The following is a 23,969-nucleotide window of genomic DNA, read 5'->3' as shown; positions in this document are numbered from 1 at the left end:
GCTTTTTTCTTCTGCTTTGTGACTCTGATGCTCTGGGCACTGGTTAAAGTTATCCTTCCATAATCATTCTTCTCACTTGCTACATAGTGAAAAAAAAAAAAAAACTCCTCTAGGATTTCCTTTGGCTGTCTTGGCTAATTTCTTCTCATAATCTGGTTTATTCTACCTTACTATGGTGATGACCTTTTTCTTTACATTCCCTACACAATATTTTCTTTCTTTGCAGCTGCTACTTTAAAGTCTACTTATCCATTTTATTCTCACTTGGTTTATCCTTTTAACCAAGGGTATGCAATCTGATACTACTCCCCTCAAACAATCCCTTACCATTTTCCATGCACTAGTATTCATTCCTTGTTGATTCTTATGCTGTTACACAGTTCCAAGTTACCTCCTAACCTTGTCATAATTGCTGCCTTTGTAGTTACATATATATCCCTTCTTAACTGAGACCTCCAATGTTTAGAAACCTCCTAGGACAAGATGGCATTCTCACTTTCCTAGATCACATGCAGATTAGCTACTTTGGTTATGGATGGATTGTCTGATGCTATTACTAGATCCAGGCCTCCCAAACTCCAGGAGTCTTCCATTACATGCTTTTTCAGAGAATTATCGCTTAGTAACTATATAAATTCTATCTTGCTGTGTATCCTTTCCTCCCTTCAGTTGATATCCCTATCATTAAATCCCTCATAATAACTGCTCATCCTGTATTCATTTGCATTATCTGTAAATGCATGGCATCCACATCTTTTGTGCATCTCCCTTCTCCCCATATTTCATCTCTCCAAGGCATCTCTGAATCATTTAAATTGATAAGCTCATAGCATGTTCTTGCTAATGCATGGTATCTGATAAACTTCTTACTTGTGCATCTTGAAATAAGTTCACTTCTATATAAGATATGAGCAATCTGAAAAATGTAACAGAGAGAAAATTTCTTCAAAATTTAAATAAACTTGTTAATAATTCATTTGTTCTAATTTCTTTCTTTTATTTTTCAGGTAAACCTTGCACTGTTCTTGAATCTTCATTTGAAAAGAAGTAAATTGAATCCTCTCTGGCTATTGAGCTGAAGTCTTATCAGCTGTCAAAAGAAAATTTAGGATTCAATACAAAGACAGAAATTTAATTACATATTGAATGAAAATATTTAACAAGGCCAGCTCCATTATTGATAAGCCACAAATTGAAATTTCAGGGATAAACAATGAAACTGTGTTGTCTGTACAGCAACCTTTTACAAACAATCCATGAAAATCAGAAAGATGAGTTTCACTGAAATCAGGCATTCCAATGGCAACAGTTCACAAAATTTCAGAAGAAACTTACATTGACTTGCATACATGATTCAAGTTCATCAGTTGTTGGAAGAAGACTGTCATGCAGGATTAGCTTTCTGCTATTAGTTTAATCATGAGATTGAAAATAATGCCTTGTTTGTTAACAATTTATTGTTTAGTGATAAAGCAAATAACAATCAAGGTTAATTGCCATTTGGGGTGGGGAGAAAAACCATAAATTTGGGAATGTGAAAGAGATTCTCCTCAAGTTAACCTCTGATGTGCCCTGTGAAAATCAGACATAATTGAGCCATTTTCTTTGAAGGAACTGTTTTGAATGGTGAAGTTTATTTGAATTATCTGCAGAATAACTTCATTGTGGAACCGAGGTGATCAAGATGTATTGACAGTATGGTCTTGCAGCAAGGTGGGAGTACTTTGTCACTTTGCCTACATTTGCCTACATTTCAATTTTCATGATGTTTATTGTAAATAGAGGGATCAGAATTACTGGGCCAACACCTTGGCGACTTTACTGGCTCGATTTGCCTTCATCAGATGTTTTATAGGAGCATTTTAAAACTGATGTTTACTCAACAGGGCCTTTCTATCAAAATGATCATCATGATAGGTGATCATATGTGATCAGTACTATAACACAGCTGCAAAATTCAGGCACTTCAGAATTGTGCTACTCCTTGTAACCAGAACGATGGTGGATATGTTGATAGTTAACATTCCTACAATGAAATATGCTAAATCCTGAATTTTCTTCTCTGTTTCAGCTTGTGAATTTTTTATATCTTATATAGAAGTGAAGCTATTAGAACTTTAAACTACATAAGGGCTTTATAGATACCCAGTATTTCATTTATGATCTTAGCCCTCTTCCTATGTTCTGATTTTGTCACTTTTAGCTGTAGATAATATAGATTTTTTTTTTTTTTAAGTTCAGAACTTAACGTTATATTTCAAATGAATTTTCTCTTTTTGCTTGCAGGATTTTGTAATCCAAATAGCACATTTCAGTGTTATGATGGTACTTGTATTCCAAGATATACGCTTTGTGATGGCCACAGGGATTGCCCTGGAAAATATCATGAAGATGAACATTTTGGGTGCCGTTAGTAAAATTTTTTGTAATCAGAAATATTTCTCAGTGATGTTCAATTTGTTATTTCTTTTTTTTTTTTGTTCTTTTGATATACATGCATTAATATTTTGGATATTTTTAGTGCGTCAAGAAGACAAAAATGGACAAGAGGAGCATAAAAGATTGTGTGCTAACAGAGGTAAAATACGTTAGAGTGTAGTTCATGTTGATTTTCCTCCTTAACTTTTAATTTATTTCTTATACAAGAGCACCTTCATAATGCAGTCATGAGGGTCACAAGCCATTTGCTCTTTGGCTGATGAGAACTGGGTTAAAATATTCTCTATGATGTGTGGAACCTTATATGGGAATCTGTTTGCAATCTGAAGGTACATCACAGAGACCTAAACTAACTAGCATTTAAATAATACCTATTATACTCCTCAAACTCATTCATTGTCATAGCATTCAATAACTACTTCACACACACTCATTTCCTTTCTAAGGAAAAAGTCTAGTCTTCACACACCTCAACAAGCCATACTCTTATACAACTTCTAGATGTGGCAGTAGTTTTCACCATGTTTGTCATATATTGAAAAATTTCTTTTGCATGAATCTTATAAAGCCTCTTTAGTAATTAAGCATTTCTATCACATTCTCCTTTTTCTACATGTCAACTAAATTTTTCATTTTGGGCACTTTTAATCAATCTCCACAGACCTCACATCTTACTCTCTCATAACTGGATCCTCTGCACCACCTCATTTAAAAGAAACCAAGGTAACCAACCCATACCGGTAAACAGGATGGCCATATCAAAGCCATATAAAGAGGGATAAAAACTTTCATAAAAAACTTCCTTAGTTGTCAATGTGTTCTTCAACTCCAAGTACTTCTTTGAGCTATTTTGCCCATTTTGCCCATTTTTGCAATATGTCATCTGCACTTCATTCCTGTTCACCATCATCCTCAAATTTCTAGGCTTAATCAAATTCTTGCAGTACCATCAGTGCAATACACAGTGTATAATCTTTTTAATCCCAAAATCTCTGACTTCACACATTGCCATATTTAACTGATAACCATTATAGTTTTCCCATACTGCCAATTTATTTAAAGTCTCCACAGTTTTGGATGATTGTCAGGAAACAACTTGATAATTCCTCCCCCTCCCAATCATTTCCAATATAATTAATATGCAAATAAAACGGTGGTGCTAGTTTAGAGCCATGGACACTTCACTACTTAACAACATTGTCCTGAATTCTATTCCACCATATACCACTCTCTGGTGTCTCCCTGTAAGCCACATCCTATCCCACCAGCTTCATATCCATTCCCATATTTAGGCTTGGGTTTGGTTTAAACTTAAAGTTATGTTTAATAATAAATTTACATTTATTCAGTTGACTTCTTACTATACCAGCTTTACTAATTATTATTATTATTATTATGGGCAACTCCAAGGAGTCCTTAGACTCATCGAGGGAGGCCCTAAACATCATGTCAAGAACAACTATTCAACATTCACACAGTATCTATCATACTTTGCCTTGAACTCATTCACAGTCATGGCACCCACAACAGACTCTGGCAGCTTATTCCACTCATTTACCACTCTCCAAGTAAAAAACCTAGCTCTTAACACCCTTGCTAACCACACTCTTGCCCAGTTTCCATGGATGGCCCCTAGTCCTCCCACCACCAGTCCTGTTCTCAAAAATATCCTCTCAATTAATCGTATATAAACCCTTCAGTAATTTGAATGTCTCAATCATATCTCAATCAATATCCCAATATCCTATCACCATGTCACCATGATTCTATTGTCTGTTTCCATATTTAATTTACCATCTTATTATAAACTGTGCCTAATTAGCTAAAATGTTTTACTTGTTTTATAGGTTCTCCCAAGATGTAGTTAATACTTTCAGTGATGATTTCAATATTTTCAATGATGCCAGCCTGGTTGGCCAAGTGGATAGCACATGTACTCTCCAAGTAACAGGTTGCAAGTTCAAATCCCACCTTGGACATGGGGGGGGTGTAAAAACTTGCTTGAAAGGAGTATGATAACACTCTTTAAGTTTATATGACTTGTCTTTACTTAAAAAAAAAAAAATTTCTGCCTATTTTCATTGTCTTTGTCTTTTTATTGCTGATTTTCATATCAAATTTATTAGAACAATTATTCAGTTTAGTTAGGGAATATTGCAGACTTGTACTGGATTTGGTAAAGGCATCATCATATTAAAAATGAGGATTAGGAAAGAACTTGACATTGTTATCATTCAGGAATGTGCTAGTAGAAATCTCAGGTGAAATATTCACTTGAACTTAAAATGTCCCATTTACACTATATAACTGTAACATTTTAAACAGCTTCTCTCTTGGCACCTTGTAATATGCCTTTTGATCTATGAAACTCAAATACAGATGCTTGTTATATTCCCATGATTAATCAACTGTTTATCTTAAAAAAGTAAAAATCTAGTCCTGGTATAAGGCTTTGATTAGGCCACACATGGACTATTGTGCCCAGATTTGGTCACCTGGTTTTCAGAAGGATGAAGAGATGTTGGAAAGGGTCCAAAGGCGATTGACTAAGGTAGTTTCTGACCTCTGGAATGGTGAGTATGAGGAAAGATTGAGAAGATGTAATTTGCAGAGTCTGGTGGACAGGAGGAAGAGGGGGAGATATGATAGAGACCTACAAGTTGGTAAGGGGTTGTTATAGGATCAACAACCCCTTACCAACTTGTAGATAAGGGGTTGTTATAGGATCAATGCTGGAGAAGTTCTACAGAAAATAGTGCGAGATTCGGGGAGAACTAGAGGTCATCCCTGGAAGCTGTATAAAGAGGGTATGAGTAGGGAAGTGAGGGGCAGGTTTTTTTTCATGTAGAGTTGAATGGAGTTTGAACGTGTTCAAGGCACGGTATGATGAGCTGTGTGTATGATAAAAGGACCTCCCAGATGAGTCTTTGACTCCATGAGGTCTTGGGGTAATAATAATAATAATAATAATTTATTAGTGACCTGTTGGTTAAATTTATAACCCAGCTGTTATGGATAAATTCAGTTATCAGTGGGATATTCAAACATGCACAATCTTGAAATTCCACTACTGTTGTGAGGTTATGAATTCATCATGCCTGTCTGCCTCTGCTGTATAGTCTACCTAATGTCCACAAGGATTACAACCCACTACACTCATTTAATTGGAATCTGTATAAGGAGAGTGTGAACAGGGGAAGTGAGAAGCAGGCTCTATGTGTGGAGAGTAATTGGTGAGTGGAATACATTGCCTTAAAGTGTGGTGAGTGCAGAAACTGAGAATGGGTTCAAGGTATGGTTTGATGGAGTATAGACCTCTCACAATGAGTCCTTTGACTACGTGGAGGTCAGATAATAATTATTATTATTATCCAGGCCTCCATGGAGTCAAAAGACTCATTGTGAGAGGTCGTTTTTAAAAAACACAAAGTTTATCATACCACTCCTTGAACCCACTGACCATTCTCACTCCAACCACTCTCTCAGGCAATGCATTCCAAGGTTCAACCACCCTCCATGCAAAGAAACCACTCCTCACCCTCTTGCACACGGCCTCCTTTAGTAACTTCCAGGGATGTACCCTTGTCATCGCTCCTTCCCACTGTTCCACCAAGTGAAAGAACTCTCCAATGTCTACCCTAACTGCCTCTCAACAGTTTAAAAGTCTCGATCATATCACCTCTCCTTCTTCTATCCACCAAACTCTGCAGTCCACATTCACTCAGTCGATCCTCATAACTCATATTATAGAGTCCTGAAACCATCTTTGTTATCCGCCTCTGTACCCTTTCCACAGTCAATTTATTCCCTTCAAATCCTGGGGACCAAATCTGAGAACAGTAGTCTTAGTGTGGTTTGATCAGGGTCTTATAACAGAATGATAACTCTTTTATCTCTGCAGGTCAGCATCCTTCTCAGTATTGCAGTAATTCTCTGAGTTACCCTCACCACCTTTCCAATATGCTCCCTGAATTTCAGTTTTCTATCAATCATCACCCCCAGATCTCTTGTCTCCCTTAACTCCTCCAGTACAGTTCCTCCAATCGAGTATGCATGCTCCCATCGATGGATCCCAAAATTATAATAATAATAATAATAATAACAATTGGCTCTCTCACTTACTACCTTGCAAAACATCTTTCTCATCATCTTCAAAATCTCAATGGCCATACTAGCTGCTATATAGTAAAAACAGCTTTGACTTTAAAGAGAAAATTAATGATCTATGCCTGTCTAATAACAAGATTATGGTTTCATTCAGAGGCAGCTCGTGCATACGCACTGCAGAACTGCAGCACTCCAATTTTTCTCGATACATAAATATATTTATTAATTTATTTATATTTGCCTATAATATTTAATTTTATCATCAACAATCCTATACAATTCTCTTATTTTGTATAAAAAATAATAAAAATCCATCTTGTAGCACTTTGGAGGGCGAAGGACCTAGCAGCACTGTGTTTACCACAGTGTCATATTGCTGCACGCCCAAGCATATGCACGTCATAGTGAGATGTGAGCTATTGCATAATGTGCCACTGTCTGTCGTGCAGTTCCACTGTTGTTTATATGCAGTTTGCGCCAGTAGTAGACTGTTTGTAGTGCTTAATCGTGTTTACTCCGTCTCTTTAAATATTTGAACATTACAATTAAAGACATAATATTTGTTATAGTTTTTATTTTAGAACATTATTAGAGTTATGATAATAGATTTTATTTTTAAGTAATTTTGAATTATACTAAACTGTATAATTTTATCGATAATAAACAATATTTTTTCATGAAACAAAACAAGAAGGATATATTTTATTTTTAAGTAATTTTGAATTATACCAAACTATATCATTTTATCGATAATAAACAATATTTTTTCATGTTTCATTTTTTTAAAATTTTTGCCATAATTTTGATATTTTATCCAAACACATATATACACTGTACTTACAGTGTGTATGTATATTTCGAAAGGTGCAGCACCCCCACGATTTCAAGCCACGAGCTGCCACTGGTTTCATTTGATGTAGTCTCCCTATTAACTAACTTACCACTACAAGAGACTCTTCATCCTATTTCACTGAAGACATTTTTAGCTTATTTAAATGCACCATGTAGACTGTTTTATATGGCAGAAGCTTTATCATACTATTTTATGGATAATTTATAAAATCAACTTTTTCACAATATATTTCCTCAACCACATATATAGTTACATTGATTTATCAGCCTGGTCTCACTTGAAGTCAGAATTACTTCAGTACCTGTAGAAAATAAACTCTTTGTAATCACGTATCAAGTTCACTATTAAACATGAATCAAGTAACCATCTATTCTTTTTGGGTAACTTAATAATTCACAATCCTACAGGTCAGTGTTCAATTTTCAGTTTATTGGAAAGCAACCTTTACTGGCAGATACATTCACTTGTCCCGACACCATAATTTATCACAGAAAATAGATATTATCAAGAGTTTTGTATGTAGAGCTCATATGATTTGCTATTCTGATTCCCTTTTTTTAGATGAACTGAATAAAATGAAAAGCAATCTGATGTCTAATGGATACAACAAAACTATCATTCAGAAAAATTATTAATCAGTGTTCAATACCCTACTTGAAAGGAACCTCAGAACAGATAGCATGGATTCTTTGCAAATTCAATCTATACACTTCTTTCAAACCAACTTGGAAACTATCTTTTTTAATTAACATCTACGAAGGATACATTATCACTTATCTCCTTACCAGGTTTCTATCAGGTACCTCTCATTTCGTCTTAAAAACAACTGTGGTTATCATGTAATTTGTTGTTTATAGTCATGCCATAGGTATCTTTAATGATTAGTCATTTCATCTTTGCTATTTTGAACAGACTAGCAGTTCTGCTTTGAGTAAAATCCAAGAACATCAAGACTGTGTTACATTCTCGGAATCTGACAAATTTGGCCTCCTTCTTATGCTATTGACACTAGGCACAGAGTTCTTTGGAAAACCAGACAAATATTCTTCATTCCTGCCGATTCAAATTTGATTGTCTTTTCCTTGAAACATGTGGAATGCTAAGAGAGCATCTGAGCTGCAACTGCTGCTCAGATGTATGCATGTCTCTATGTTTTAGGAAGTGATTATTATTTATTAACTGATTATTATTATTTATTTATATTTTTATCTATGGAACCTTTACAATTATTCCTCTGAACTCTAATCGTATCACCTCATATCTCCACCACTCAATCCACCAACTACAACAAACCACAACTACCATCATCATCATCATCATCATCTACACCAGGGGCCTCCAAACTATGGCCCGTGGGTCAGATGCGGCCTGCGATATGATTTTATCTGGCCTGCCAATTGGACTAATTTTTCAATAAGAATCTGCAAAAAAAACATGGGGTGTTGATAGATTTCAAATGCATTAATTAAAATTGCACTCAAAATATATTCCCGAATAACAAAAAGTAACCGTAATCCAAGTTACGGTCTTTCTGACTGTAAAAGGTCCGTTAAAATGGACTAACGAAGAAAAAAAAATTGAATTTTACAAAATTTTACAAAATTTACAAGCAAATTTCTTCAAATTTGCTTGTAAATTTATCTATATTTTTGGGACAACGTATCTTTGTGAACAAACTTTTTCCCGAATGAAGTCAAAATACAGGGCAAATTTATCTGATGAACATTTGAAATCGCTACTTCTAATTTGCATTTCAAAATTTGAACCTGAGTTTAATAAGATTTTAAAAACACAAACACAGTTACATCATTCACATTAATGGTTTTATTATAATTTGTGATAAAAATATGAGAATTTGCTGATAGTGTTCGTTGTCATTAATATACGATAATTTAATCTCACACACTCTGTAATCAGTTTTTATCTGCTTTCAATAAAACTCATATATCTAGTTCTAGAGGTTTTTTTTTACTACGGCCTGCTGAACATTGCTGAAATACCCAATGTGGCCCTCACGGTGAAAAGTTTGGAGATCACTGATCTACACTAATGCCATCTGCCATCTGCCATCCACCACCACTACTAGTATTTTCACAGACAACACAAATATCCATGTCCACAGCAGGATTCGAACCTGCAGCCTCTTGATTGGAGTGGATATGCTAACCACTCGGCCAATCAGTCCAGCATATATCAGAGTTTTTGAATAAAATTTTGGATTTTTTTTACATTGTAAGTAAGTCATTAAGGTTTCTAAATTTTCATGATATTTATTTTCTATTTTCTTACCAAAGTCTTCCCTTGTCTTTTGTTTAGCTAGTTTTACACAGTGCTTTGCTTTCTTACATATTTTCTCTGTTATTCTGTAAGAGCATTAGCAGACTTTCATCCCAGGAAACTTTCAGGAACTTACTGCCTGTTTATCTTCCTGAGGCCAACTTGAAGTTCTGATTTTTTATATCCTGGTAGACAATCTCAACATATGATTCCCTGGCTGAATCATTTAATGTTTAATTCAGAGTTTGCCACTGAATCTCCAAGGTTTGGTTCTTGTTTTCAAACTCTCATTTTTTCTTTTTGTGTACTTCAGCTTTCTGTTCTTTTCTGAAATCTCCTCAACTTGAATCATTTAACATGATTCAAGCTCTCTTCTTTTCAATATAATATTCAATTTTATCATGTTCAAAACTAAATGGTGATCACTTCCAGTTTCAAATCTTTCTATAACCTTGTGTCCTGAACCAGGGGGAAAGCAGGGCTATTAACAATAAAGCAGTCAATGCAACTTTCATTATTTTTTACATCTTCTCTCCTTGTGAATTCCTGCACATTTTTATGTTGGAACATGGTGTTGGTAATAACTAGTCCATGTGCTGAGCAATAATTTAGTTATTTAGATATTTTAGTTATTTAATAATTTAGAATATTTAATTTAGTTATTTAATTTTAAATTTAGTTATTTAATTTTAAATTTAGTTATTTAATAATTTAGAAAAATTGCAACAATACTTACAATTATTCTTAGTTTTGTTTCCCATAACATTTCTATATGTCTGGTAATATCCTCTGCTGTTTTAGATATCTAACAAGAGCCAACTTTTCCTTTTTTGTTGTGTTAGCTGCCTTTTCCAATGCCTTGAAAAATTCCCCTATTTCTTTCTTAGTAGAACCTTCTGTGGAACTATAGTCACAAATAAGTCTCATTGTACAGTTCCCAATTCTGATGTTTGCCCTCATCATTCTACATGATATTGCCTGCCATTCAAGTAGATTATCCTCATATTGATTGCTATAGATACTACTTTTTCCCTGATTGGTAGTAACTAAATGCAACATTTTGTATTTGTTGCTGCTTAGGAAGATCTCACCTCTTTTTGTCTTCTTTGTTTCAGTCACACCTGTAATGTTGATCTGGTACTATCCAATTCTTCTGCTAATCCATTTCTTTTCCATTGATGCTTCTCATGGTGAAATTTCAATTTTGAACTATGTAAGTTGGAATGTGTTTTGGGAGTTGGTCCAGTAGCTGTCTTTTCAATGTTTGCTGTTCACCACCTCCTAGCCTTTGGCATTAATTTAAACTATCCTGTTTTACTCTTCTTCTTTTTACTTTTCATATTCATATAGTTATCCTTTCTTAATCATTCTTCCTTTTACATTTTTACTCTCCGGATTCACTTTATCTTCTCTCACAATCTGCATTTGTCTTCCTTACTGTGCTGGTCACTCTTCTTCTGTATGCTTGATATGTGTATGGGAACGCATTATCCTGGAAGAGGAAAGTCACTAGTGGTGTGCCTCAGGGGTCTGTTTTAGGGCCATTGCTGTTTAACCTGTATGTTAAGGATATTGATGAAGACTTGGATGGGGATATTCAGTTGTTTGCAGATGATGCAAAATTGGGATGAACTATGAAGAGTAGAGATGATGTTGTGGCCTTACAAGAAGACTTGAATAAATTGAGTGAATGAGTGTGGGAATGAGGATGCAAGGTCATTGTTGCAAAATGTAAAGTTTTAAAATTTGGGAAACAAACATGGGATATAGAATTTATACTCGGTGGGGATATATTGTTGGCAGTGGTTTAGCTAGAGCTTTTGCTGCCCGGGGCAGTCCCTGAGTTTGGCCACTCTTCTTAATACACACGAAAAATACTACAAAAAGTCAATACAACATATAGGGAAATAAATTAAAATTATTTTTACTTCAAAAATAAACATAGTTTATTTTTGAAGTAAAACTTTAATTTCAACATTCTAAAATGTTCTTTTTCTTGCTTTTCTGTTAGCAAAATCGTCGTTGACATTGGCGAAGTCTGTTTCATAGTAAGGTAGGTAATTCTTAATCAATTTTATTTAGAAAAACTCCTCTCACAACTAGCAACACTTACAATTGTGAGGAAAATTCACAGTAGTATTACAATATTTGGAACTGAGTTCTCGAGACTGTATTTTAGAATTAACTGCAAAAGTTCAAAAAGGTTCAAAGTGCCGCCCTGGGTGGACTTCCCCCTCCCCCTCCCCCCCCTAGCTATGTCTCTGATTGTTGGAGGTAAAGAAAATAAGAAATCTTGGGATGACAGTGGATAAAGATCTGAAATTTAGGGGACACATAACCAAAATTGTGAGGACAACACAAAGAATTCTGGGAATGATGCAGAGGACAATGACTTTTAGAAATAAGGAGATTCTTGTTCCATTGTGTAAGGCTCTGATTAAGCCACACATAGACTACTGTGCACAGATTTGGTCACATGGTTTTCAAAAGGACGAAGAGGTGTTGGTAAGGGTCCAGAGGTGACTGACTAAGGTAGTTTCTGATCTCTGGAATGTCAAATATGAGGAAAGGTTGAGAACATGCAATTTACAGAGTCTAGTGGATAGAAGGAAAAGGAGATCATATCATGGAGACCTAGAAGTTAGCAAGGGGTTGCTATAGGATCAATATTGGAGAGGTTTTACAGAAAATGGTGGGAGATCAGGGAAGAACCAGAGGTCATCCCTGGAAGCTGTATAAGGAGGGTGTGAACAGGGGAGTGAGGAAACAGGTTGTTTCATGCAGAGGTATGAATGATTGAAATGCTTTGCCTGAGAGTGTGGTGTCTGCAGAGAATTTGAGTGTGTTTAAGGCACAGTATGATAAGCTGTGTATGACAGAAAGACCTCCTAGATGAGTCTTTGACTCCATGGGGGGGGGGGGGTCTTGAGATGATAATAATAATATGCTTTGTGCTGCTCATGAGCTTGCTGTATCTATATTTCATCCAATTTTTTTTTTTTTTAATCTTCTGTTTAATGATCCTTCTCATCCATTTGCTTCCTGTGTGATTTATACTCTTGATGCTTGGCTATCAGTCTGATGCTCTTCCTTTATACACTACTTGACCATTTCCCATGCACATTCCTTACCTTGCAGTTTGTTATGTCATAGCACTGCTTCTGGTTGTCTCCTAAGTTTGCGATAATCACCTGCTTTGTAATTCCATATACATCCCTGAATGAAAATTCCACATGTTTAACTTCCTCCCAGATCAAGACTATAATCATGTTTCCCAGTCAGAGAAAAAGTTATAACAAATTCTCTGAATCTTGATTATGGACAAATACACTGAGTCTGTTGCCAGATCCAGCATTTTGAAATTCTGGCTTCCCCACATCACATGATGTTTCAGAAAATTATCTCTTAGCAGCTAGATAAATTTCATTTTCTACATAATAAGTGTTCTTTCCTCTTTCCTATCTGTGTTGCGATAGAATATGTCCCCATAATAATTACTCATCTCTATTCATTGAATTAATCTGTTGATGAATTCCTCCCATCTTTTACATCTTCCTTCACATCCCTCTTGTCTGTAATAGCAAGAGACTATATATTTTGTCCTATCAGCTTCTGTCTTATACTGGATAGCCTTAAATATACTGACACACTTAATACCTACTCTTCTGCCTTCCTGAATATCTCCATCCTTTCTGAAAATACAATATGCCTTACAATCTATCCCTTCAACTATTTTATTGTCTGTTAACCAAGTCTCAATAATGCTGACACTTTTGGCTAGTTAGAACTAATATCAAAAACTTCTCACTCTTATTCTTGATGCTTCTGGCATTAGTATACTGATCTGATCTGATTTTCCCTTTCAGTCATTTCCGACCGTAGGTGACTTTATAGACATTGCCCACAAAGTATTCCTGGTGAGATTTTTACAGGGTAGTTCACCATTACTTCCCCCCCTCACAATTTTATCTGGGCTCGGGACCGGAATATGGATGGGATGTATTCATGACTGTAATTCATGTGTGTTCACAGGGGTCAGTTTGCCTGTTCTGGGGGGGGGATGAAAAAACTCAAGTTTCTGGGCGAAAAAAAAAAACCCTACCTCCATATGAGACCGGCTAACTCACCTTTAGTTGAAAGAGACCAGATAAAGGTTCCTCACTTTACTGACAGGAATCGAACCCAGGTCTTTCCAACCAAAGGGCTTTTCTAATTGGCATTTTGATTTACATTTCTTGATCTTAATAATATATATTATGTACAATTTATTTTTCCTTATTTTTAACATCAATAATCTGCTCAGTGTCTGCTTCTTCCTACAGTCCTTTTTACATGAGTTGAGCAGTATTTTTCTTTTAATGTAACATAACTTTACTATCCATGGAATTCTGTATTATGAATTTAAGTTACCAGTCACATTTCTATTTCCATACCTACTGTCTAAGATATGGTACCTCATGAACAATACCAACTACAACGGTCAAGCAGTAGACAGAATACACAGAGAGTGCGCAAAGTTCATCTGGGGTTCCAAATACGAACCCATCAGAAGATCCACAATATTCCATGACATTGAGGCGGGAGGACTCGGCTTAATAAACGTACACCTAAAAACTCTAAGTGCGAGAGCAAAAATCATAGAGAGAACTTACACGGAGGAAAAAACGTGGAGCGCATATATAATATATTATATGCAGAAGATAATGCCCGTCAAAGTAATATGTTCCCTTCCGCGTTCGAGTGGCAAAACACCAAGAATGTTCCACGAGATTGCGGAAGGTTACAACTTCATTAACAAATACATAGGAATAAACGAATTCTTGAAGATAAGACCTAAAGCAGCACACATCAAACTCACGTGCACAGTTATACCACCACCACAACACCGGGAGATTGAAAGAGGGACATTAAGACTATCAAAGGCACTTAAAAAAGCTTTCAATCCGCCCATAAACCCCAAATTAAAAACCTTCTACTACAAAGTACACCATGCTTATTTGCCCACCAAAATATGGTGCACAGCGAAAGAGATCCCTCTTCAAGGCCCCGCCAGATGTCATTTTTGTCCCCAACCAGAAACACTTTACCACTTAATGATGTACTGTCCTCACATCTCCTGAATATGGAACATGGTTCAAACATTAATAAAACACAAACAACCCCTTACAGAACACACATTATACTGGTTAAACGAAGGAAACATTAACACAACTAAAGCAATCATTATTATAACAACCATGTACTCGATTTGGACATACAGATGCGACAAAATTTACGGAAGGGAAACAGGACCAGATATACTGACTGAGCTATGGAGGCTCATTAGTATACTTGTATTACAATATCCCTTTATATCCACAGCTAACTTTGCCTCTGTTAATTACTTTTCCATTTAAATTCTAGATCTGAGCTGAGATGTTAGTAAGCATTTTTTGATTATTTCCTTTCACACATGCTCACCTGCATCCCTCCCTCCAACAGCTGTAGTTTTTCTCATTTTGCTTCTGTCAGTAATGTTTTCTTCTTTTGTCAGTAATTCTTTCATATGTTCTCTCATTCCATACATATCACATTTCAAATCATTTATTGCTGTCCAGACTTCTTAACTTTTTCACTTTCTCTTTCCATGCCATACTGTCACTAACATCCACGATCTTTGCACTAGAAAAACATGATTTCATGATGCTCTTATCAGGCACTTCTCTTAGCATGGAGTCACAAAATACTTACCCTCCCCGTTTTCTCTTTCATACTCTCACTCCTCTCTCACTTTTTCTCCTTTTTTTCCTCTTTTCTTCTCTTCTCTGCTTTACCTCCATTCTCTTTACCTGTTCTGTCACATAGCTTTTTTGTTTATGCTAATTATCTATCTTACATTTTTATGCATAGCTATATCGTAAATAGCTACATGTTAACATTAAGAAGTTTATATTTTAAATAATTAATAATTTTAGAATGTTATGTTCTTGTAGATAGAGTTCAGAAATTTTGGTTACATTAATGTACATTGAAGTTTTATATGTGGTCATGTAATTAAAAAATGCTTTTTTTCAAAAAGTAAAGAAAAAAAAAGTCTAATTTTTTCTTAATGTGTAAACTTAAAGAACGTGCTTTTACAGAACTTTGACAGTGATACATTCCTTATTTAAAATTAACTAATGTAGAAACTTTTTTTTTTTAATATGTAGCCCGAAGAACATGTCTGGATCTGTACCTCCATGATCACATTCGAGAAAGTGGACAATATCAAATAGACTCTGATGGTTTTGATAGTCTTGTCACTCCTTTTATTGTACATTGCGAGATGGGAAACTCATCTGATAATGTGAAAACTGTTATTCGCCATGATTCTGAAAAAGAAATTTATGTGAAGTCAGGAAGATATAGCAGAAAAATTGTGTATGATATTAGCATGCCATTAATTGAATCTCTAATAGATGTTTCAGAGAGATGCAGACAGTATATTAGCTGGAGATGTCAAGGAGCAGGTTTTGCTTTTAGCAGCAAAAAACCATTGGCATGGTGGATTTCAAAAGATGAAGAACCTCAGTATTTTTGGGGTGGTACTCTAGAAAACCAAAAATGTGGTTGCTATCCACATTGTAACCACTCTCAGGTATGCAATTGTGATAGTGTTAAACCTTTTGAGTGGAGTGAGGATAGTGGTTACTTGGAGGACAAATCAAAATTGCCTGTGAAAGAAGTAAGTTTTACAATGACTTCTTGAAACATAATGATTGCTAAATTTGCATTTATATTTTAATGAGACATCATATGATTTCATATGTTTAAGTAGTTAATTTATGAAATATATGTAGCAGTGAATGTGTCTATGAAGTGGCGTACATTGTGATGTGGGTGGGAAAGTTAAGACTGAGCAGATATATGTGATGAGTGGAGATAAAGATGATCGGGTAAGTGTGGTGAGGAAATCACAACCAACAAGTAGCTTGGATAAGACTGATTATAAACCTAAAAATGAATTACTATGTTTATTTACAAATGCCAGAAGTATCAGAAATAAGGGAGATGAAATTGTTTCACTGATTGAGTATATTCATCTCAAAATCATTGGAATAAGTGAAACATGGTTGAATGAAGATGATATTCTAATGGGAATAGAAATGGAAGGATACAGTATTTTATTTTTTTGCAAGCAAGGATAGAAATGACAAGAAGGAAGGGGGAGAGCTGCTGATGGTAGCAAGAGAATTATGTCCACATAAAGTAGACATGACAGAGGGAAATAGTAACAATGGTAATCAGGCAGTGTGGTATAGCAGTAACATGGAGGTTGACAGGAAGGCATATTTAGTTGGATGTTGTTATAGGGCCGGAAATGTGGAGGGTGGTGATGAAGAAATGTATAAACAAACTTGATTTAGTGAACAATGGAAGAGTAATTATTTTGGGTGATGATAATTATGGCAGTGTAGATTGGAATGAAAAGATAGTATTCGGGAATAAGGAAAACGACTTTCTCGAGTTCTTGAGAGATAACTATCCCAGGCTGCACATAAAGGAGGGAACGTGAGGAGGATCGAAAGTTTTAGATCTGATCATTTCATCAGAGGATGTAAATGTGAGTGAGGTTTTCACACTTTCCTCCAGTTGGTGAGAGTGATCATAAAGTGATCACCTGGGTTGTGACTAGCCATATGAAGACTTTTGTGATGAAAGGATGTATTTCACATACAGTTATAAGACTGGTGTTTATAATAAGCATAGGAGACAACTTGGAGCTATGACATGGAAGGAGGAGTTGAGTGGTAAGGAAATAAATGCTGCATGGGAACTGACAAAGAAATACATAACTTCATCAATGTGTGAATGTATTCCGAAGGCCAAAAGGCTGAATAAGATAGGTGTAAAATGGATGAATGAGGATCTTAAGCATGAAATGTGGAAAAAGAAAGTAATTTGCAGGAAGTACAAGATGAACAATAGTAATAAGCAGTCACATGAAGAGTATAAAGAACAAGCCTGGAAAATGACTCAGTTAGTAAGGAAAACAAAAGTGCAGTGTCAGCAGAAATTGGCAAATCAGGAAAAGAAAAATCCCAGAGAATTTTTTAGATTATGTGGCAAGTAGAAGGAAGAATGATCATGATAAGATGATGTTAATGGATGAAATTGGTAGAATGGTCTTGCTGTAGAAGACATTGTTGAAATATCCAGTGATCAATTTATAATGATGTTTCATCCCGATCAGAGTGGAATCATGAGGAACTTAAGTGTAGAGCACATAGGAGAGGATTGCTTAATTGTGAGTGAACAGGAGGCATTTGAGGAAATAAATAACCTTGATGTCAATAAGGTGATAGGATTTGATGACATATCACCACGCATAAGAGAATGTTTCAGGGAATTGGCAGTAGCATTGGCATGTCTGTTTAATAAGTGCCTTACAACAGCATAGGTTCCAAGGGAGTGGAAGAAGGCTAAAATTGTTTCATTGCATTAAGGTTGCTAAGGCTGTAGCTTCAAATTATAGAACAATTGGTATATATCTGGAGTTGTGGTGAAGGTATTGGAGAGATTGATGAGAAGCAGGATACAGAGATGGGTTGATCTCTGTATCCTGCTTCTTATTATCGCATATCCTTGTTATTGTACATTTAATAAACCCATTCTATGTGGTTATCAGCATGGGTTTGTTAAATGTACAATAACAAGGTGCCAAATACCTTGGACAGGAGAGATGCAAATACAGTGGTGTACTTGGATTTTTCAAAAGCTTTTGATATACTGACACACAACAAACTGTAAATTGGTAAGAGGTTGTTATAAGATCAATAGTGGAGAAGTTGTACAGAGAATAGTGGGAGATCAGGGGAGAACCAGAGGTTATCCCTGGAAACTGTATAAAGCGGGTGTGAGTAGGGGAGTGAGAGGCAGGTTTTTTTCATGCAGAGTTGTGAATGATTGGAATGCCTTACCTGAGAGTGTGGTGTCTGCAAGGAGTTTGAGTGTGTTTAAGACACGGTATGATGAGATGTGTGTGTGTGATAAAAGGACCTCCCAGATGATTCTTTGACTCCATGAGGTCTTGGAGTAATAATAATAATAATAAATTGAAACAGATGGAAATGGATAACAGACTTCTGAGTTGGATCAGTGACTGGCTGTCAGATAGGTAATAGAAAGTTGTATATGGGGTTGCAGTATCCCGAAAGAGGAAAGTCACTAGTGGTGCACTGCAAAGGTCAGTTCTGGGACCATTGTTGTTCAATTTTTACATTAATGATATTGGGATGGGTCTAAATAGTAATATGCAGCTGTTTGCAGACAATGCAAAATGGGTTAGAGCAATGAAGAGTCAAGAGATGTTATGGCTTTGCAGTAGGACTTCAATAGATAGCATGAATGGGCAGGTAAGTGGAACTATCATTTCAATGTTGCAAAGTGTAAGGTTTTGAAATTTGGTAAGCAATGATGGGATTTAAAGTATACACTTGGTGGGGAAACTTTAAAGAAAGTAGATGAAATGAGAGGTCTGGGCGTGGTGTTGGGGGGGGGGGGAAGGACCTTAAATTAAGTGGCCCATTGCACAAGTTTTGAAGATATCACATTGGATAATGGGAATGATGCATAGGACCCTGACATTCAGAAATAAAGAGATTATGATGCAATTGTATAAGGTTGATGAGGCCTCATATGGATTATTGTGCACAGATCTGGTCGCTGAGTTTTTATGGTGACAAGGACATGTTGGACAGAGTCCAGAGAAAATTTATAAAAGTGGACAGTTGGAATGTGGAGTATGAGGACAGATTGAAAGAATGTAAATTGCAAAATCTCATGAATAGGAGGAAGAGATGGGGGGGGGGGCAAAGAGGATATGATTGAGACATATAAGTTAGTCAGGGGTTGTTATCAGGTTTACTTGGAAGAGATTTTTCATAGAATGGAAGATGATGTAGAACAAGAGACCATCGCTGGAAACTGTATGAGGAGGATGTGAGCACAGGATGGAGGTGCAGGTTCTTTGCATGGAGAGTGGTTGGTGAGTGGAATGCATTGGCCGAGTGTGTTGTGAATACAGACACACTGAATCAGTTTAAGGCACTGTTGTATGAGCATTGTGTGTGTGTGTAATAGTTTGTATCTCCCACAATGAGTCTCTGACTTCATGGAGGTCAGATGTCAATAAAAATAATATAAATATCACAGTACTCATCTCATTTGCAAAAGTAATTTGTAGTAGTTGTCAGTATTTGTGATAAATAATATATCTTTTATTCAACCAAGTTCTGAAAATTTTTATTTAGGACTTATTCCAGAAACTTAGATGCAAATTCACTCCTTCAGTACCTCATCATAGGTGTGCTTCCATTCATCCTCAGTATTTACATATAAATAAAGAAGAAATGTGGTGGGCAATCATTAATGTAGAGATCCAGCAGGACAGTTTAAACAGAAATGGCAGTTGGTCCATAGGATGGTGGTTGCCATTTCAATGGCAAAGCATAAGATTATTCACTCTTAGATGAAAATACTACTACAACTGTATGTTATATAGATGATACTGAAAAAAGAAAAGAAAAGAAAAATTGATGAGACCAAAGATTTCAAAGTGATGATCAAGAGAAAATTTTCACTCAGAGAACATTGAAAACCAAAATAGCTCAGGGGATCCATATAATGTATGGTATAAACAACACCAAGAGGAAAAAATATATTTATTAAATTTGCTAATATTTCGCTGATTTTCTAACCAACATCATCAGAGCACAATTATAACTGTGATAGGCACACAGCACTAAACTACATAATTGAGGAAGACACTTTTAAATTGTAACTGACAACAGAACTAATGTCATTATGTGGTGCCCTCTATGGGTTCAGATAGCTATAAAGTTAATTTAGAGAAGTCAGGCTATCAGATCTAAAAATGATAGTCTCCGAGATCTTAATGCAACTATTCTTGTTGAGGTTGGGAGAGTGCTTCATAGCTAATGCTAATTCTTAATCAGTTACAATTTAAGTTTTTCTCAATTATGTAGTTTAGTGCTGTGTGCCTATCACAGTTATAATTGTGCTCTGATGATGCTAGTTAGGAAACCAGCAAAATGTTAGTGAGTTTAATAAATATATTTTTTTCCTCTCTTGGTGTTATTTATACCATAAAACATTATTATGAATCATGAGTGACACTTAAGCCTTTGTATATGTAGCTCAAAGAATCACTTGGATGTTACGAAACACGCTGACAAATAAGAAGCAAGCTATCATTCTTTATGTCTTTAATATGATGACATCTGCAGATTTTTTTTTTGAGTGTAGATTGAAGGTTTGTCGATTACAAAGTTTGGTGGATATGTCAAAGAGAGAAAAAAAAGATAGGATGGGAGAGAGCAAGAGGATCACCATGGTATGAAGACCAGATTTTTTGCTTGGTGAATGGAGCTGGTTGGAAGAGATTGTTACAGGTGTTTTTTCATTAAAATAGTTTAAAGAGAAGTGTGATAGATCTGTTAATGTCTGCCTTGAAGAACACTAAATGACATCCACAATTATCTATAATACAAGTCAGGACTGGCAGGTCTGAGAGACTACTTTTAGAATCGGCATGAACCATGAAGCACTTTCCAAACTCAACAAGTATGGCTTCATTCATTTGCCAAAAATTCTGAGACCAAATATAGCCTGACTTCACCAAACTCCAAATTAACTTTATGGTTATCTGGTCCATAGAGTGGACCTTGTTAAGACAATTTTTTTTCAGTTAGAATTGTTATTACAACCATCTAGTTGATCGCCATGTGCTTACAATAGTTATTTGTGTCTGATGATGCTGGTTAGAAAAAGAGTGAAATATCAATAAGTTCAAATAAATTAATTATATATTTTTTCTCTTCTTGTTGTTTATACTGACATATATAGAAATGGGCACAGGAAGTTAATATTTTTAGGAAGGGCAGCATGGGTTTATTAATGTGCATTTTTTAGTAATCTGCTTGCCATTTATTATAAAAGTAACAAGTATGGTTGATGAGTTAAAGGCATGCTGTTGTCGTTTTTTCTGAATTTTGCAAAACCATTTGATTGGGTGTCACATGATGATTTGATGTTTAAGTTTGGGTTAGTAGATTGGATTTGATATCTGAGATTAAGGTATATAGGGGAGAAGTGTTGGGAAGAAGGAAAGTTACAGGTGTGGTTCCACAGGACTTAGTACTTGGTCTATTACTGTTCAACCATTATGTCAACAATATTCTCATTGGATGGCAAGAAGATATTCACTTGTTTGCAGATGTTTGTGTTATCAGTTTGCTTTTTTTTTTCTATAATTTGTAGTTTGCATTGAACAAAAATGAGATGGCAACAAGAACAAGGTTGTCGTATTGCATGGTGTGAAAACGAAAAAAAGGTTAATGGCATAGATTTCAATAGGATGCTTTTTTGTCATGAGTGCAATATGTATGCATGAAGAAGAGTGAGGACTGTGTTTTTGGTAAAACTGAACAAGATAAATGAGAAGGTCTGGATCTTCTGAAGGTATATTTTAATTGACTATGAGGTATCAGTAAATGAGAGTAGGAAACAAGGAGTGAATATTAGACAAACGGTGGAAGTGAGGAAAGTAGGTTTGTTGAAACTGGAAGAGCAAGCAAGAAAATAAGAGTGGTGAGCATGTGATTATGAGTGTACTAATAGAAAAAAAAGTGAGTATGAATGCCAGAATGAGAGTACAGATAGCTGAACAAGAGAGCATGATTGCTGGAATAAAAGCATGCATAACTGTTGGAACAAAACAAAATGCAGTTACCAGAATGCAACATTTGAACAACAAGTTGATCAGATGAGAAATCAGATGTGGTATATGCACAATAAGATTAAATGTTTGGTGGATAGTAATAAAAGGCTGCCAAAAAGATTAGAATGAATGAAAGTAGGGAAAAACAAATGATAAATAACTTCATAATGGCATAATTGCAATGTACGGGGATTATATTATTAAAGGTATAGTGAATCATGTCCAGACAGTTCATCTTGGGAAAATTGATCACTGACAATTCGTCATGGGAAAATTCATCGCAGGGAAAATTCATTGCATGACAATTCTGCGTGGAAAAATTAATTGCATGAAAATTCTTCGCGGATATGTGAAACAAAAAAGGAAATATTTCGTATAAGGAGTTTTCAAGTATTTCGGTATGTAAGGAGTATTCATAGCAAGAGAGCTGATTGTGTAGCATTGATTGAGACATTATGCCCAGAAGTAATTGGAATAAGTGAAACTTGGTTGTCTGAGGAGGATGTGATGTCGAGAATAGAATTAGAAAGAATATAATTTTCCAGAAGGATAGAGAGTGAAAAGAGGAAGGGGGAGGGTGCTGTTAATGATTGCAGAGGAATTGTATCTGCAAAGTGTGGAAGTTGATGGTGCATGCACAGATTTTAAATCTGTGTTGTACGAAGTTGAAATAAACGTTATTATATCTGATAGGGTGCTGTTATAAGCCAGGGAATGCAGAGAATACTGATTGTGAAATGTTTAGGCAAATTAGTTGGGCATGTAAAAAGAAGGTGTTCCTGATGGGAGACTTTAATTACTGGAATATAGACTGGAAGGAGGAAATAGTGTATGGGAACAAGGAGAGCGAGTTTGTGGAATTTTTGAGAGATAAGTTTCTTAAGCAGCATGTGATTAAAGCAACTAGAGGCTTTAATGCTTTGGATTTGGTGATAACTTCACAAGGTGTAGTTGTTAATGAGGTGTTGACACTGCTGCCAGTTGGTGCGAGTGGTAATGAGGTACTTGTTTGTGGGAAGTGATGAAACAAGAAAAGGTCACTGCTAACTGACTACAGTGCTTCCTATAATCCCCTGCTTTATACTTCCACATGTATCTATTTTTGGCAGTGACCTTTTATTGTTTCATCACTTCCGAAACAAGTACGGATGCAGTTGAATGAGCATTGTATGCACTAGTGAGTACCTCCCACGATGAGTCTCTGACTTCATGGAGGTCAGGAATTGATGATAATAATAATAATAATAATATCCTTTGCAGCTGTTAGTCTGCTGCCATGACTATCCACCAATGTTAATCTGCCATAATTATTCTTGCTCTTCCTTGCCATGTAGCGGAAAAATTCCTTTGACCTGACCAACCAATCTCCTCTGCACATTTTCTTTCTTTACCATGCTCTTCACCTTTCTAGCGTACACCTTATACCCTTCATGGATTTGATCACCACCAACTGTCTTGTACCTCCTCCATAACATTTTCTTTTCCAGCACAGCTTGCTTGATTTCACCGTTCATCCATTTCACTCCCACTCTA

General features: G+C 35.8%; 1 protein-coding gene across 2 annotated transcripts in view; it reads left to right on the top strand.

The window, feature by feature from the left end:
* LOC150108267 (uncharacterized) overlaps positions 1-23,969 on the top strand; it is a 709,268-nt gene that overhangs the window by 314,959 nt on the left and 370,340 nt on the right. For both annotated transcript variants that reach the window (XR_016548127.1, XM_090390670.1), the window contains exons 24-26: positions 2,287-2,409; positions 2,522-2,578; positions 15,865-16,379. Coding sequence is in view for 1 of the 2 variants with exons in the window: in XM_090390670.1 (XP_090246796.1) it covers positions 2,287-2,409; positions 2,522-2,578; positions 15,865-16,379 (695 nt within the window). In the remaining variant the exon portion in view is untranslated. The remainder of the gene's footprint in view (positions 1-2,286; positions 2,410-2,521; positions 2,579-15,864; positions 16,380-23,969) is intronic.

This window comes from Typopeltis vanoorti, chromosome 3, assembly GCF_054136105.1.
Source record: "Typopeltis vanoorti isolate ZY-2024b chromosome 3, IOZ_Tvanoo_1.0, whole genome shotgun sequence".
NCBI lineage: Eukaryota > Metazoa > Arthropoda > Arachnida > Uropygi > Thelyphonidae > Typopeltis > Typopeltis vanoorti.
The sequence above is the reverse complement of the archived record's forward strand: the minus strand, read 5'-3'. Positions and strand labels throughout refer to the sequence as shown.